An 18,187-nucleotide genomic window follows, 5' to 3' on the forward strand; every position below is an offset into this window, starting at 1 on the left:
AGCATTTGCTATGCACCAGGGACTGTGCTTACTGTAGAAGGTCACCCAACTAGTAAATGGAAGTAAGAATTGGAGCCCAAGAGTGTCTAGCTCCAAAGCTCACTCCTTTATCCACCAGGCAATACTGCCCCCAGGGAACAGAGCAAAGGCATAGCTGATAACCAGACTGGAACATGGCACGGTGGGTAGGAAGGCACTACTTCCAGCGGATGGTGCTATGGTACTGCCAACGGAAGCTAAATGACTGGCTCTAACCTTTTTCTGTTCAGGCTCTAAATTCAAGGTGACTTGAGTGGTGTTTCTACCCCTGAGCCAATAATTTGCTCTATTAGAGTAGGTGTAAATTAGTGACTTTACAAAAAGAACCATTAAGTCATTTGTGGTTTCCGAAGAGTAAATACTCTGGGAAACTCAAAACACCCTTAATGTTAGAACCTACTTGCCCGGCTGGTGTGGCTTACTGGACTGAGCATCGTCCCATGGACTGAGAGGTCCTGGTTCAATTCCCAGTCAGGGCACATGCCTGGGTTGTGGGCTCAATCCCCAGTAGGGGGCGTGCAGGAGGCAGTTGATTGGTGTTTATCTCTCACATTGATATTTCTAGCTCTCTCTCCCTTCCTCTCTCTAAAAAATAAAAATAAAAAAATCAATAAAAATATATTAAAAAAAAAAAAGATCACAACCTACCTAACCCTCTGCTTCTCTCTGTCTCTTCCTCTCTCTCCCCATCCTTCCCCTTCATAGTCTGAGATGAAGAAGAATTATAGCCAAATCAGGGGCTGAGTCTATCTGAAAATCACCCTTGCATTTATTGATCCTACTTATAGAAATGAACCATGTAGTACACTCAGCAGGCACATTTAAGTCAAAGCAATAGGGCTGGAAAAGATTCATGAATGACAGGCTCTTCTTCATGAATCACCTCTTTCCTGCATGATCATTGTCACCATCCCCACCCCTTCCCCTGTCACCAAGGTCTATGTACCTGAAATAAGTCGGAAAATGTAAATTAAGACGTGGAATTTTGGTACCATGAGACTGGAGTGAGCTGTCCAGCTCAGGGGTGGCCAGAGAAATCCTCTTTGCATGGGTAACAAAGTTGAAATGTAAATGATTTTTCTGTTAGAAGAGAAAGAGTAAAAAGTATCAGAAAGGAACTAGATGAGGCAGTGCTGGGACAACTACAGTGTTGCCAGAGCGGACTGCTAAGGAGCCGTGATGGACAAGAGAACACCAGCAGACAACAGGCAGGGCTCAGACCGACTCCTGGTACCGATGCTTTCGTCAACGACAAAATGATTTCTCCTTGAGCTGTTCCTTTTTCAGGTTCTGATATTTGAGGAGGGATCTCCCCTTAAGGGTAAGACGTTTCACTAAACAGTCTTCCTCCTATAAGTCACCCCAGGTAAGAATGATTGGTAGAAGAAAGGAAAAAGTACAAACTCCACATGTGAGGATCTAATTCTAAAGAGTGTCTAGAATGAACACACACAAAGAAACGAAGGCAATCACTGAAGAAAAACTGCCTCAGGTAGAAACGTAAATAGCCTAAATTAAAAAAAAAGAAATTGAAGTTAGCAATATGGAAGAAACTAAAGTAAAACAATCCATCTAAAACACCCACTTTACTTTTAAAATATGGCAACCCTATGTAATAAATTAATAGTAAGTAGGTAATAAGAGGCAGCAAAAGCCTTGAAAAGGGCTCTAAGTCATGAATAGAGTGTGATATGTGCCCCGTGTCATCCTTCATCCCACTAAGAAGAGCTGCAGCCTGTACGTCATTTGGCAAGAACTAAGTTGCATAATTCTGCACATAAGTAAATTTCCCCATTAGCATGAAAAAAAGAGTATTCAAGGTTTCCCCCTGACTATAATTAGAAATTGAGTGTTCCCAAAACAATGTTCCTAAGGATAGAAACACACACACACACACACACACACAGCCATGGTTCCAAGACAAAGAGAGGATAATACAGATTGCATCATCGACTTGAAAGAGAAGCTAATATTCACAGGGTCCTTCCAGCTCTTTCTCTTCAGGCCCAGTGTGGACTAAAAGTGTGGGTACCAAAAAGAAATTGGGTTTCGATTGATACTCTTCCCACTTCTTCCTTTAATATCTTTTTTTTTTTTTTTTTTTTTTTTTAATCCTCACCCGAGGACATTTTTCCATTTTTTGTTCAGGTAGAGTGGGAGGGAGAGAGAGGAACAGAGAGAGAGAAACATCGATGTGAAGGGACACATCGAGTGGCTGCCACCCGCACAACCGACCAGGGCCGGGGACAAACTGCAACCGAGGTACGTGCCCTTAGCGGGAACCGAACCCGGGTCTCTCAGGACCGCAGGCCGACGCTCTAACCGCTGAGCCAAACCGGCCAGGGCTTCCTTTAATATCTTAATCACCTAGGAAGTGTCCATAATATCTCAAGTGATAACAAAAAATTAAGTTGTAGAATGATTACATACTTTACACACACACACACACACACACACAAACACCTGGTAAAACATTAAACTAATAATCACATCATCTGTCAGGAAAAAGAGTATACATGTCAACAATCTCCTTATAGACGTTTAGACGACATTCTGATTTTCAACAAATAAATGTTACATTTAATTTTTAAAAGAGATATCTACTTTCTTTGGGGTGGATATTTCTTGCCCCCCAAAGCCTTTTCTGGATTTTCCCCTCTTCGCTGTGGGCACTGGGGCGGAGGCAGGGCTCCCGCTCCCGGTCATACCCTAGAGGCAGGTTTCCCTCTACCACGATAGAAGAGAGATGCTGGTCTTCACCCTCCTCCTGCTTCCTGGCGTGGACTCCGGCTAGAGAGACAACTGCCTGACAAACGTCAAGTTATTATTTCTCTAAACTGTGGTCATGCCAAGAGCACCTGAACTTTGTCCTTTCCGTCTGCGGCTCTCCGAGAAGGATAATTAACCCCAGGCTCCCTGCTCTGCTCCGCTGAGAGCCCTTGACATTTGGTGTGTGGATTTAAGTAGAATTTTTAACATTTTCCTTCTGAACGCTGCTGGTTTTAAAAATACATGTTCAGTAAAAGTCTTTGTTTTCAAATCTGGGAACACCTGAGGAAGCGTTGCGTTCAAACGTGCTAGGTAAGGTCTGCATGGCTGGAGACCTGCTTTGAGCAGTGAGGTGGCTGGGGGCCAGGCCAGCTGCCGGCAGAGGGTGGTGTGGCCGAAAGAGCCGTGGTCCAGGTCCCCAGAACTGAATTCTAAACCGGACTCCAGCATTCGTGCTGTGACCTTTAGCAGGTCCCCGTATCCCTAAGTGGACCACTTTTCCATTGGGGAAATTTTTAGGATTCTTAACTGGCTTCTGTGGTCAAAGACTCGGCTAGGGCAAGCCAATCATCCAAGACTGAGCCTGCCGCCTGCAGAGCCCCAAGTCAGCGCGCGGGATAGGCAGAGGTAAACCCTGAAGAGTCTGCATGTCATTCAGTCATCAAGCCTCACTAATCCCACCTCCCAATGCCATGTGTCCCCTGCTTTATGAGATATGATTGACACATAACACTGTTTAAGTTTAAGGTGTACCTCATGATGATTTGATTCATTCATATATATATTCTCCAAATGATTACCACAGTAGGTTAGTCACACACCCATCACCTCACATAGCTCCCTTCTGTGTGTGTGCGGTGAGAACATTTAAGATCTACTCTCTGAGCAGCTCTCAAGTATTTAATACAGTGTTGTGAACTGCAGTCACCAAAGCCATTTGCTGTATTCTGTCCTCGTCAGCCCCGCCTTCGACCACATTCCCATCACCTCTCACCTGTCGGGGTTTCTCAGCCCACATCCCTTCCTTCACCCTAACCCTGTTTTAATCCAGTTTCTGCACACTGGCCAGGGGGACTGTTTTCCAAACACGAACGTGGTCTGTCATTCTTCTGTTCAAAATCCTTACATAGCGCCCCACTTCCCTCAGGATAATGTCCAGACGCCAGGCCCTGAACTTCAGGGATCTTCAAGGTCTGCCCCTCCCTGTCCCTCTGGGCAGCTCCCTGCAGCTCGATCCCTCTGTCACTCACCCACACTCACCTCGGCCTCCGCACAGTTCAACTGAGTCAAGCTCCCTGCTCTGTGAGGCGACACCTTTCAGCTTCATTTTCATCCATCACACCCTCCTCCTCTTCACCTGCAACTCACGGCTCAGATGGCACTTCCTCCAGGACACTCCCTGCCCCCGTGATGAGGTGTGATCCCCTCATTTCACGCTCCCAGGGCGCCTCGCACACCGCCCCTGGATTTCGCTCACATACACCTGGCCATCTGCTTAATGACTCCCTTCCCAGCTCAACGAAAAATCCCAGGAGTCTAGGTCTGAGGCTGTCCCTTACACTGTCATATTTCCAGTGCCCAGAAGAGTGGCCTAGGGGCTACTTAATAAATATTTGTTGGATAAACACTTTATTGTTAATGTAAACCAAACCTCTACCCCTAGATGGAAACTCTCATTATCAACTCAAGGGGTACAAAGGGGAACCCAGTCTTAGGCCCCGCATGCATGGAGCATGGCTGCTAAAGCTGAACGGAAGGAAGAGTCGATGCTGCGTTAAAGGCCCTTTGGAAGTGGTAGGCTCTAAGGGCGAGTCTAAAAATGTTGAGAGACACCCCTGTGCAGAAAAGCTCTTTTCCCTCTTGAGATTTTCGGACCCCGCAACAACGTGTGAATCAGTGACAAGGTACACATTCCTTCTGTTCCACGGATGCCTTCCAAACGGGGGAAACGGCACAGTCCCCGGTTCGGAAAAGCGGGTATGCGACGCGTGCAGCCCACGAAGGCTCCCGTGAGTCAGCGCAGCGTTGGCTGCTTGGCTTTAGGAGAGACCACACTCTAAAATGTATAACAATGCGCCCAGCTGGTGGGGCTCAGTGGTTGAGCGTCTACCCCTGCACCAAGAGGTCGCCAGTTCGATTCCCGGTCGGGGCACATGCCCAGGCTGTGGGCCCGATCCCCAGTGGGGGGCGTGCAGGAGGCGGCCAGTCGATGTTCTCTCTCATCGATGTTTCTCTCTCTCTCCCTCTCCTTTCCTCTCTCTTTCTCTCTCTCTAAAATCAATAAAGAAAAAAGTTAAAATGTATAACGATGGGGGGAGGCACTAGATTATTATGTATGCATCTCACAACTAAGTCCTTTTCAATTTTCCATCCACCCAAGACACAATAAGCAGCAAACCCAGCGACTGAGCAATCCACTGTTTCCTATTAAGGAAACGCGTTGTGTGGGGCACCGCCTGCCGATTTCCTAGTAAGGGGCATTGGGAGTGGGTCACAAGCACACCCAGCAGTCAGACTCAGCTCGGCCTCCCTGGCACTCACGCGAGTGCGGCGAGTTCCGCCCTCCTGGAACGCCGGACCCTTTACTATCCTGCACGTTCATATTCGGTCACCAGGGCTTTGCAAACACATTCCCTAAACCTACACATTTATTCCGGAAATCGACCTCCCGCCCAGGTCATTCTCTGAGGAACTGTCATCGTCAGCATCCGACAGACACGGCCCTGTCTGCGCGACAGCAGACTGGCTCCGGGCTCCCAGTGAGGAGTTAACGGGAAAAGGAGACCATCTACGCTTTAGTCTGCAAGAAAGAATATCTCGAGTCCTCCATGGCTTTCCCCTTCACTATCTACAGCGCAGGTAGTCTTGTTCTGCAAAATTAAGCCATTTAAAGGGACAGTGGGAGCAGACAAGATGAATGCCTCACTTTGCCGTGAGCGAAGGATGAGGCTGGTGCCAAATAGAGTGAGTTTACCCAGCCTCCGAAGGATCCACGGGGAAGCCAGTCCAGGACGGCACCAGGCAAAGGACAGCCCACAACGCACGTAATTCACAGGCACATGATGGGAGATCAGTTTCACCCGGTCCCTCTGCGCCCTGCTACCCTGACTCGATATTGGGAAAGATGCTTGAACTCTGGGAAAGGATTGGTTCATTCCTAATTCAAAATGCCTGCCTCCAGTCAGTTTTCCGTCCCCGGGACCTCAAGGGAGCAGTGATATTGCTGCTATACCCCCTCCTTGGCACACATCCTTTCCTGGCTCCTGGAAGTCAAGCCTCCCTGGGGCTCGCTCCTCATCCCCCCTCTTCAGCATGCTCAACATCATCCTGAGTTTTAGAGTGTTGCTCGCCTTCGGCTGTAGCTTCAAATACGTCTTTGAATCCATTTGTAACAAAACTGCACCTGCACCCTGACTCCTGAACTGCACATCTGTATCTCACTGTCTGCTGCGCATTTCCACCTGGCACCTCAGACTCAACAGGCCCCACGCCAAGCACGTCGTCTTCCCCTAAACCTGCCCCATCGCCACCGTACTCACCAGGCACGTGCCGTTCCCGCGACAGATGCTCCTCAACCTACAGTGGCATACATCCCAATAAACCATCCTTTGTTGAAAACATCGTCATTCGAAAATGCGTTAATACGCTAACCTCACCGAACATCATAGCTCAGCCTAGCCTACCTTGAACGTGCTCAGAACACTCCCATTACCATACAGTTGGGCCAAGTCACCAAGCTCCGTGAATACAGGGCAGAGTATCATTTGTTCACTCTTGTGATCGCGGGGTGGACTGGCAGCTGTGCTCACGGCCACAGCCCAGCATCTCCGCAGAGTGTATCACTAGCCCAGGAAAAGACCAAAATTCAAAGTGTGGTTTCGACTGCCTGTGTATCACTTTGCACCACTGTAAAGTTCAAAAATGATAAGTCAAAGCATCCTAAGTTTGTACTTGAAATTCATGGTTCTCTTTTCTCCCACGGGAAGACTTCTTAAATGCCTTTCAATGTCGAGTTTAAACCATCACCGCCTCTGAGAAGAATTACCAGTCCTCCCGAGGTAGGGCTTGTCACCCAAAGCTCTCTGCCCCTAGGAGCCACTTGCAAACTTCCATGGTGTCATTCCAGGGAGCTGGGATTTGATTGCTGGTCTGCATGTCTGTCTGTGCCACTAGACTGTTGCCACCTGAGGAGGTCTGACATTAATTTCAGAGTTCCCGGCACTTAACAACGTCCCCAGCACAAAACAGGTACCCAGTAAAAGTTTTTCAATATTTCCATGGGCAAAGGCCAACATGGAATGCTTAAGATTGTATGCAAAGAAACGTTGCATGTTCCAACCACGGCAACTTAACGAATTACAAAGCCCTTTCATGTGTTTATAAGAAACAGGCTGTTAGCTCCCCCTCTGCACTGTGGCAACTCACAAAGTAGAGAATAAATTTAAGGGGAGTGACTGTTTGACACTCTCCTTTGATGACAGTTTACTCTTCCATCCTGATCCAATGCCAAGTTAATGTTATCATCAAATAATTCCATTAACTGCAATTGTGCAGTTCACTGAGCCATTACTGTCATCAAACAGTGAAATTGTATTCAAAACCAAAAACAGAGGCTTACGTAGGAATAAATGGCATTAACATGCAAACAGATTATATGCAAGAAAAACAGGGATAGCGAATGTGACCGGCATTCCAGCCCTGGCTCAGCATAAACAAATGATTACATTTTAATATTTAGTCATACATGAACAATGGAAACAAATCATACTGGCAAGTACCTTCCAGTTAAATTCGTTGTTGTTTACAAAGGCAGAGGCTTATTTAATTCCTCCGACTGCAGAGGACACTGAGCGTGCCTGAGCTTTGTTCAGACAATCTTGCCACCTAACGTAGTCATGACCTGGAGGATAAACCAGCGTATAATATTTACATAAGAGAAGCTGAAATGGTGATGGCAGGGTGGCAGGGTGCGGTGGAGGTTGGGAGAGGGCAGAATCCAGCAAGAGGCAAAAGGCGAGGGCAAAGAGAGCATCAGGTCACCTGGTGCTGAAGGCAGTTAGAGATGATGCCTGGCCCTGGGCAGTGAGCCAGACTGGGGCCGTCCCCTGGAGGCATGAACCCTGCCCCTGTGATGCCTGGGAATGGAGTCGCAGCCCCGGTGACGGCAAACGGCACTGCTCAGTCCATGGCCTGCCTCCGGTCCCCAGGTGGGCCTGGGGGAGTGGACCACGCCTGGAGCATGTTGAGTGCATTTCTCCTCCCCTGACCGGCAACTCTTTTCCAAGGAGTGTGAGTTCACCTGGGCTAGCCCTCGGTCAGCTTTGCTTTCCTCATTCCTTGGGAGGCTACGAGGATAAAGTCACGGTTGCCTGGATAGCTTCGCCAAAATGATGAGGATGCCTTTCCTGAAACTCCTCCAAATCATCGTTTTCTTTATTGAAATCCTCTGTGCTGGGGGATGGGCGCACCTGAGCCCACACAGCCTGGTGCCTGTCAGCAGCGCTGACAGCAAGGAGGTCCACACCCCCAGTCAGCGCTGTTCTCTCTCAGGACCCTCCTCTCGGCCATCCACACCTCACCCCGGCATGGCCCTGAGAAAGTTCGGTTCTTACATTGGCTTCATCAGACGAGGGAGAATGGGAAGCCTCGCTCTGCTGATTCCTAGCTGTGTGACCTCGGAGCTTGAATCCAAGCCTCAGTCTCCTGATCTGTGGAAGGGGGGCAGAGGCGGTGTCCCATTTCACACCGCATGCCGGGTGCTGTTCTCGTGCTCGGGATACAGCACAGAACAAAGACCCCTGTCTTCCTGGAGCTGACATTCTCGCAGGGAGAGAGCTTAGGCAGAAGCGTAACTAATTCTTACATGACACGCTCACCTGCGATGAGTGCTGTGGGGAGGAGAAAGGAGAGAAAGCCAGAGTAAGAGGGAGGGGAATCGGAGTCTGGGGGCAGGCCCGGCATCAGGACCAGGTTGGCGAAGGAGACGTGTGCGGGAAGATGGGAAGGAGGCGAGGGGTGAGCAAGCAGATATCTGGGCGGGAGTCAGGAGTCCGGGCCATAGCTAGGAAGGTCTGTGCAGCGGGCATGGAGTGTGTGAGGACTCGGAGGAGATGGAGCAGGACCCGAGGTTCTCCATAGGGTTTCTCTGAAGGCTGATGGAGCTGGTAAGTGAACACACTTAGCCGATCATAAGAACCGTGGGCACTCGCGCTGAGACAGGCGCTGGGCTAAGTGCCTGACACCCATCAGCGCCTTTAGTCTGCACGAGACCCCTGCAAGGGTTTTACGTGCCTGTTTTACATATGAGAAAACTGAGCTTTAGGCAGACTAACTCATGTGTCCAAAGTCATAAATGTCTGTAAACAGTGGTGGTAGAATTCAAATGTAGAGTTCAAACCCAAGTAGCCTAGCTCTGGAGTCTGGGCCTTTAACCCAGAGCAGACTGACTCTCGTAAGCAAAGTGGGTGGGGATGGGGGTGGAGAAGGGGTTTGTGGATGGCAGAGCAGCCCCAGGAGACGGGGATCGCACTGAGGAGGAGGAACTAGAACAGAATAATCGGGTCTGCAACAGTGCAAAAGGCATGATGCCAAAGACAGGAACAGAGAGCTGGGCACACGGCCGCTTGGGCCAGAGGGGCCTGAGCACACACGGGAAGGGAAGCAGCGGGCATGAGCAGGGCCCACCCAACGCGCCAGCGACACACCAAGGTGAATTCATGGGGCCGTACGAGTCCCTGCATTGCGGACCTTAGGAAGCACAGACACCCGGTAAAGGTATTCCCCTACTCTTAAAAAATAAACAGCAAGAAATGCTTAGGATAGCATGATCAGTGGGCCACATTTTGAGAATGAATCAAGACACTAGAACTCCCTCCTCCTAGTTTAAATCTGAGATTCTGAAACAGCGCCCTGCTGTCTCTGCTAGGTGAAAAACATGATACCAGCTAAGTCTATGGCATAAGTACCAGATACTACATGGAGAACTTTGTACACAAATCTCATTTCATTATCAAAACGCCAAGAGCCGGTTTATACCCATTTATGGATGGAGAAATTGAGGCTCAGAGTGGCTGGGCTCCTCACTTTGTAAGCCAGGCACTTACGGGGACAGAACTGTGACCCTGGCAAGGTCCGTCCAATGTAAACACTGCCCATCACTGAGCCAGCAGTGATGAGTACAACACTGACCATGACCCCACAATGCCTCCGGCACCCTCGCCTAGGGCAGCGCTAGGACTTGTAAGGCATGCAGACAAGCAGGGGCATATCCTACTGCAGCCCCGTGCTGGGTCTTGTCTCTTTTGGAGTCCTCCTTCCAGAAGCACTGCAGTCTCATGTCTTTGTGCCTGGCCAGCAGGCAGAGAGCTGGTCAGTGTCCATCATGCGGATCAGGGAAGCACAGGCTACTATAGACTCTGAGTAACTCCACTGCTCAGAAACCTTGGGATCCGCTCAGCGGGCTGCCTGAGCTTTTGGATAAAAGGCACTGCAAGGTTTTATAAAGAAGCTCAATGCCTAGAAGATAATCATTTCAGCTCTTTCTGAATGTGCCTCGCTATGCTCTGTATCTCCCAGGGGCTCAGTCATTCTAGAAAAGCTTGGTAGATATTGGTCCTATTTATGGCCACCTGACATCTTTTGGACACACTTCCTATAATTTAGGCATTTCCCATATTTTTAATCCTGCTTCCCTATGGCAGAAGCTCCCGTCAGGTCTGCCAGCTTCCGATGTGGCCACAGCACAGGCATGTGCCCAGAGATACCTGCCCCAGACTGACTCAGGAGCTAGTCACACAAGAGGGTCCAGGAAAATCATTTTCTTTGGCTATATGATAGAAATAAATAATCCTTTAAAAAATTCCCATCCTTGTCAACATCTTCTCTTCCTCCCTTACCCAACTGCATCCTGCAAGTCTATCCAGGAAAATCCCAGCCCTTGCACATGTGCGTGTGCAGCGTGTGCAAAGACAAAATGGCAAGGGAATAGCTAATGGGAGCTGGAGCCGCTGCAATTATGCACATGAGCAAAGAGGACAAAGGAATGACAGGAAACAAACACAATACCAGACACAACAGCCCTCAGAGCAATCATTATATTCCAATTTTCCACCAGCTGGCTTAGCAATTGCAAAGTGTCGGACCTTCTCTTTTCCAGTTTCCTAAGTAGAGTGCACTCCTAATATAGGGAAAAATACCCCCATCACTTCCCAATGTCCTCGAGGATCCACGGGAGAGCAAACCACTGCTCTGAAAATGAACAAGACACAGGAAGTCTAACTTCCTTCAGCATGAGGTCCTAGACCCTGCCTGCAGGTCTGCCTACATTTATGTTCATGAGAAAAGATTCAAGATTAGGCCTTGGTCACCCTAGAGACATCTCTTCTCACCAAATTCCTTCTCTTAGCCCCCCAAACGGAGTTGATCTAGCAGGTAGTGCTGAATGTCAGTGGTGTTTGGCACACGGTGCTGAGGATACAGTAAGGTCTAACAGATGACTCCTCAACAAGCCAAAAGTCACTTTGGTTCCAGCAGCACTGAATGTACACTAAATGAAGAGCCAGGGGCTCTGCAAGATGACGTGCCTTGAGGCAGAGAGGAAGGAAGCAAATGTACGAATGCTGTGCTCTTGTGGAGGCAGACAAAAACTAAGAGAGTGAAGACAAGGACAGAGGGAGGGAGAGGAGGACATTAAATCAGTCCATCAAAAGGAAAGACTGGGCAGGAGATAAATGAAAAGAATATGTTCTTGTAGATCTGAAGATCTCATTTGGAAGATGAAATAAGATATCCTTGCCTATTAATCTAGAATTACAATTTGAATCTATGAACTACTCCAAGAAATTCAACCCTTAGAAAGGCCCACAGTTGTCTCCTATTTGGATTTCAAATAATTGACAAGTAGCTCTCCAACTTAGAAAAATACTCCTAAGACTTTAATGCATAGTCTCTGTCTTGAATAACTGACAGACCAGAGGAATTGAAACAGATACTTCATTTTTAGAATAACCTAAAAGACATATGCTTTGTGACATGGTACAAAATGCAATTTATCATCTGAAATCTCAACGAATGTTTTAGGAGAATCTCAAATGATTACCCATTTCAGATGCCTTGTCAAGTATGAAGCTATCGTAGCCTATTTGTTGTCATGATCAAAATGATGACTAGACTTCTGTTTTCTTTTGTCCAACTAACCAAGTGTACACCAGAAATTGTTGACCCAAACCATGGCTCCAGAGGTGCACATGTGACCACTACTACACAATCGGCATATTTATTCCCTTGGTCACATGGTTTAGGATCTTAACATATGACCCAACACAGTTCTTGGCATAGAATTTTGCTGGGACCACAAGGAATCTAGGATTGCTTAAGCTAATATAATATGAACTTGAGATTTCAAAGGGCCTCATCCTTGGAAAACTTGCCTTAGAAGGCAACTAGCAAAAGGAAAGCAGAGCCAAAATCTAGAGAGAGACTACCCCAATGGTATTAAGCATCCAGATCTAGCCATGCCTGAAGCCAATAAACCCCATGGATTTTTCAATAATGTAAAATATAATAAAGTCCTATTTATCTGTAAGTCAATTTGAGTTTAATGTTCTTCATTTGTACTGATAAGAATCTAAACAATATATTTCCAGTATGTTTTTTTCTTCTCTCCCATTGCACATGACCAACCTAATCATACATATACCCAATTTCCAACCTAACTTTGCCTTAATAGCCAGGAATATAAATTGTTCTTTTTGCAGGTTGTATTTGAATGTCTCCTCTCTAAAACCATTTAAAAGAACAGCTAACCTCTGTAATACTGACCATCAAACATCATGTCTTTTAAGTATTCTAACTTCTCAGCTTACGTTTTGGCCATTAGGATCTCAAGGACAGTCAGGTTAACTGCAAATACCAGTTTATCTATCATGTACGACCTCTAAGAGCCAAAGAAATATCAAACTCTCTGCATTCTGCTCTCTCTAACCCCACAGAATATAAATTCCTGGAGAGTTTTCACCACATCTCCAATCCAATGAAGAACAGATAAAACACTGAAGAGCCTCAAATCACAAATCATGTTCATTGGATAAAACATGACTCTACAACATGTTTAGATCTTTTTTTTTCCCAAATAGATTTACAAGGAACAAATTATTACCTATTCCTACCTCTCTAAGTTGGGTTTTTAACGGATGGCTGATGATCATTTTGTAAGATCACTACTCCAATGGCACAGATACTGTGGTATCCCAAAGGAACTGCAGAGCTAATCAATCACTCTCACATAACAAGTACTCACTGTGAAAATAGTGTTCTTGACCGAACAATGAACTTGAACACGTATTCCAAAGCTTTAAGGGTTCTTAGGATAGGCTCACACTGCTCCCCTCTGCTGGAGGTATCCAAGTAAGTCTTCAGCACCGTCATCAATTTCCTGAATAAGGGATTATATTTTCAAAATACATCTCTTCCCAACTCACAGAATGGTAATTAGTTTGCTCAGTAAATTATAAGGCTTTCAATCAAAGGTTAAAGGTGGCGGTCTAACTAAGCTTACTCACTCATTTACAACCATAAAAATAACTCTGCTTAAAAATTATGTTTAATACAGAGCATGGATAATTATTTCCTGCTTGTAAAAAGGCAGCAAAGAAAAAAAAATATATAAACTAGTGAGGAAGAAATTTCTTTTGACTAGGAGAACTAGTTGCAATTAGAATATGATTGGGAATAATGGTGGTGCTGATGTCTTTTTCAGCTTTTTCTTCCTACTAAAATGTTCTTGTGATATCATGGAACTCCCTTGCCTAATTAGACTTTACGTGTTTCTTCAGTTCCAGCAAGGAAGACTTCAAACTACTTGACCTCCTTTCAAGGCCCCTTCACAAACTGGCCTCCACCACCCTTCCCAGCATCATCTCCCATTTCTAACCCTCACCTCAGTTCCCCATACCCAAGCTATAGTGAGCTGCTTGGTGTGTGCACTTGCTTCTCTGTAGCCTTTGAATCCCAGTGTTTATCACAAGTAGTAGCTGCTCAGTAAGTGATAGTTGACCGAATGCATGGATGAATTAATGAACACTTCTATGTACTTCTGTCACCAGAAGTATTCATCTCAACTTATGGGTTTACCTATTTTTATTTAATCCAAATAACCCAGGCACAGATTGGATTTTGTCAGAAAAGGGAGAACTCGCACAGGCTAGTGACCAGAGGAAAATTCTCAAGTTCCTTGTGCCGTGGGCACCCTGGCAGGGCAAAGGGGGTGCACAGTCACTTACTTGTAAGCTAAGGTAGCACTGAAATGCTGTTGAATGTAAGCCTCCAGAACGGTGTTGAAATGCTGGAATTTCCGGTCAGCAATGAGTCCTATTATGTAGATCTGAGGAAGAGGCAAGGAATCAGTGTTTTGGGGACAGGTAGCCATATTCACATGGCACAACTGAACCCCTATCAAAACTTTTAGCTGGGAATTAGCTCACTCATATATCTTTAGTCCTTTTCATTAAGGTTATGCCTCCCCTAAAAAGGGTTTCATACAGTATGCTACAGAGCATTCTGAGATCAAAGGGTTTCATGGTTGGATAAGTTTGAGAAATCTCAGGTTGCCATCATTCGACTGCCCCCTTTATTGCAGGACTTATCTGCGTCTTTAATACACCTATGTGCATCGGGACTCTCCAAGAGGATCATGCGATGTTCAGCATTTCCGTAAGTGCTTGAATCAAAGGTTCTTTTTGTCAGGGAGCATCTTTCCAGAAGACCCTCTTGGGAAACACTAGACTAAGTCACAGTGGTCTCCAAGCCACCTCATTATAAATGTAAATGTCACTGACACAAGGGGTTGACACATTAACATTCTGCTGGTCACCGATATCCTAATGCAAATGTTTCTTATGTTTATTTTGACCCGACGCCGAGGAAATGTACTTTGGAACAGTGAGAGAAGGAAGAGACCAGTTGGGAAAATGGAAAGAAGGAAGATCTGGATGGTATAGAAGGTTCTGGGTAGGACGCTGGGGAGTTGGAGACTGTGAAGAAGAAGAAGATAAAGGAGATTTAGGACACATGTGGCTCCTTCACAACCTGGCCAGAGACTAGCTCCTGGCATCATGGAAAGCCAGCTCAATTATTCATGACATCCAGCTTCATGTACTTTCAACCAGCGCTACTCTGACATCAGCACTGAAGAGTCCCCTTTTCGCATTCTGCCCATGCAGGCAAGTGAACTCATTCATTGGTCTGGTTGCTTAAAATTACAATTCCTCCAAAAGATTTATGAAAAGGACCACAACGGCCTAAGTGCTCAGGGTTCTCTCAGTGTGACACACATTCAGGTCTATGTCATATACACCCGTCCCCTCTCTTACCAAAGCATCGAAGACGAGGATGTCATACTCGTTGCTTTGAGAATGCTCCATCATGATGTTGAAGAGGGCATCCAGAGTGTCTTGGAGGAACTGGGCAAAATAATCAAGTTCGCATTAAGAAAGAGTGCAGGTGACCCAGAAACCCACTTCTCCAAGAAAATGACAGCACTCATCCACGAGGTGCCATGGTCAAGGGGGTCCAAGTTCACAAGAACCAGAACTCGGAGCACCCCAGTTGTCCACCAGCAGCACAGTGGATGAATATATGGTGGCATTTTCACACAACAGAAAAATCCACAGCAGTAAAACAGAGCAAACTACTTCTGCATGCAACGATGAGAGCAGCCCTCAAGGGCACTGTGTAAATAAGATAAGTCTGACACAAACATGCACATTCTTTATCACTCTCTTTTTATGAAATTTAAAAATAGGCAAAAACCCATCAATGATGATAGTCGTTAGGTTAGCGGTTACCCCTGAGTGGGTTACTAACTGAGAAGAATATGAGGGAACCTACCGAGGTGCTAAAATGTTCTGTATTTTGATCTAGGCAGTGGGTACATGGATGTGTACATGCATAAAAATACAGGGTGGGGCAAAAGTTGTTTGTATGGAAAATAATACAATAATTAATAAATAATAACATGAGAATAAAATCTGTTTTGCATACTCACAACCATAAACCTACTTTTGCCCCAACCTGTACATCAAATTGTACTTTTAAAATAAGTATTCTGTACCTATGTCATTGTTTATATATTATACTTCAATAACAAACTTTCTTAAAAAGAGAAAATAATACAAAAAAGGAGACACTGGTATTTGCTCCCAGGTGTTTTCTCTAAGCTGCTCAAAGGTGACCAACCTTATGAAAGACTGTTTGGGGAACCTTTCTGCCATTGCTGAACCAGGTAGGCGGGTCAATGTTGTACATTTAAAGCCGAGATCTGGAAATTCAACCTTTTTTTCCCCCCCAGAGATGAGCAATTAACTAAAATGTGATACCCCTCCCTCCTAAGGGGTGGGTCAATATTTCCTAGATTCTCTCAAAACACAGAGCTACCATATAAAGGTGTTTACTTTCGGAGCTTCCTGACGGGACAAGATCACCAGGGCCTCTGGGGAACACTTATCCCAATCCGTAGCCTGGAGAGGGGGGCTGCTTCCTTAGGTCTGAACTTCAGAGACTATCTTCTCCACCACCAGGTGGACATGACACTGCTTCTGACACTTGCATTGTTTTCTGCTTGTTTCACTTCAAATGTGAACCCTGATGTCTTTCCCTTTCTCATGTTTAAAGCATAATGCTCTCCAGGCAGCGGAAACCAACAACACTTTGTTATTTCTAACAGTAATGTGTAGGTTGTACTAAGACATCACACTACCATAGCAATTTATAACAACAAAAATAATAGTTACCTTTTCATGAACTTTATATATGTTGTATGCTTTCGTTCAATTATTGGGTACTCCATGCAAGAGACTGTGCTGAGTAAATTTTAAACATCATCACCTTGAATGCTCACAACAACCCTGAGAAATATGTTCTATTCACAATATGATCACAGAGGGTTGGCAAGCAGGTGAGCCAGCATCTGCACCCATACTGACCTACTTTCAGAAACGAGCACAACCAAACTTTTCTGTAGCTCGACATTCAGTGTCATTGGACCAAATCACTCCCCAAATTTCCCAGTAATGGTTTCTCATGGCCATTTGGCACACTGTGTCCATTGTCAGAGTAAAGGTTGTCCCATCTCCTTCAACATTTCCCTTCCTCTCGCAGTCCTCGTGATGCAAAGCTCTGTCACCGGTAGATGAATACTGACCTTCACCACTTCCTCTCCATCCACAATCTTCAATTTCTCTAAATTCTCCTGTAGTAGTTGCGGCTTCATACGCCACTTCAGCAAACCCAGTAAGCCCACTAAAACAGAGTCCAGACAAGTACAATTACTATTACTGGCCTAAACTCTCCATATCAGGACCTCCAATACACACACACATGCGCAAACACATGTGCACACACACATGCACACACCTCTCAAGAGTTCCCTTACCATTCTGGGTGAGCTTTGTGGAGCACACCAGGGTAGAAATGGAGAACACATCCCGGGAGCTGACAGAGAGCCCCCCGACACTGCTGGAGCTTCGACTCAGAGTGGACCCCTTGTTTTCCATGTGGTGTCGATAAGAAGGAAGAGTCAGGTAAGCACTGGCATCTTCCATCTTTTTGCTGTCCCCCTGGAAACAACACCTTGGTTACTTCCCCGAGCCCAGGGTACACCCCCAGTGCTACACAGAGCTTGCAGTGGCCAGATGCCACTAGGTGAGGTGGGGAGGGTCAGAAATAGTGAGGAAGTCATCAGAGAAGTAATAAACATCAGCTGGTAGGGCGCAGCTACTTTTCCACAAAATAGGCAGGAACCCAAGGTTACATTATGGAAAAGGGGTTGATTAACCAGTTAAAAGCTCTAGGGCAGCGGTTCTCAACCTTCCTAATGCCGCGGCCCTTTAATACAGTTCCTCATATTGTGGTGACCCCCAACCATAAAATTATTTTCGTTGCCACTTCATAACTGTAATTTTGCTACTGTTATCTCTTAAGCGACCCCTGTGAAAGGGTCGTTTGACCCCCAAAGGGGTCGCAACCCACAGGTTGAGAACCGCTGCTCTATGGACTTCCTTAAAGCAAAAGGAAATTGAAGCTTCCCAGAGAGGACATTTTCATTCATCCTGAAAGTTTTGAGATCTAAATACACATGTGCACCAGCAAGATAAAGAATCAGCTTAAAGCAGTTAATAATAGCAAAAGCACCAGAGTCTGAAAGTCCTGGGATCTAGTCCCTGTTCTACTATTCACAAATCTGTGTCATCTTGGATGCATTCCTTGGTCTCTCTGTGTCACATTTTTCTCATGATCGAACTGAGGATTAATCATATTACCTACTTCCTAGAAGTTTCGAACAGACTAAATGGCAGTCATGCACATAGCACACGTAGCGTGATCC

General features: G+C 46.1%; 1 protein-coding gene across 1 annotated transcript in view; it reads right to left on the reverse strand.

Annotated features, from left to right (window-relative positions):
• The window catches only part of DOCK2 (dedicator of cytokinesis 2), a 364,075-nt gene that overhangs the window by 280,238 nt on the left and 65,650 nt on the right, over window positions 1-18,187 (reverse strand). Inside the window, exons 18-22 of the mRNA XM_036240222.1 lie at window positions 17,237-17,420; window positions 17,006-17,103; window positions 15,177-15,266; window positions 14,088-14,188; window positions 13,106-13,240 (exon numbers count right to left, since the gene is read on the reverse strand). Of these exons, the coding sequence (XP_036096115.1) occupies window positions 13,106-13,240; window positions 14,088-14,188; window positions 15,177-15,266; window positions 17,006-17,103; window positions 17,237-17,420 (608 nt within the window). The remainder of the gene's footprint in view (window positions 1-13,105; window positions 13,241-14,087; window positions 14,189-15,176; window positions 15,267-17,005; window positions 17,104-17,236; window positions 17,421-18,187) is intronic.

Source organism: Molossus molossus, unplaced genomic scaffold, assembly GCF_014108415.1.
Source record: "Molossus molossus isolate mMolMol1 unplaced genomic scaffold, mMolMol1.p scaffold_m16_p_4, whole genome shotgun sequence".
NCBI lineage: Eukaryota > Metazoa > Chordata > Mammalia > Chiroptera > Molossidae > Molossus > Molossus molossus.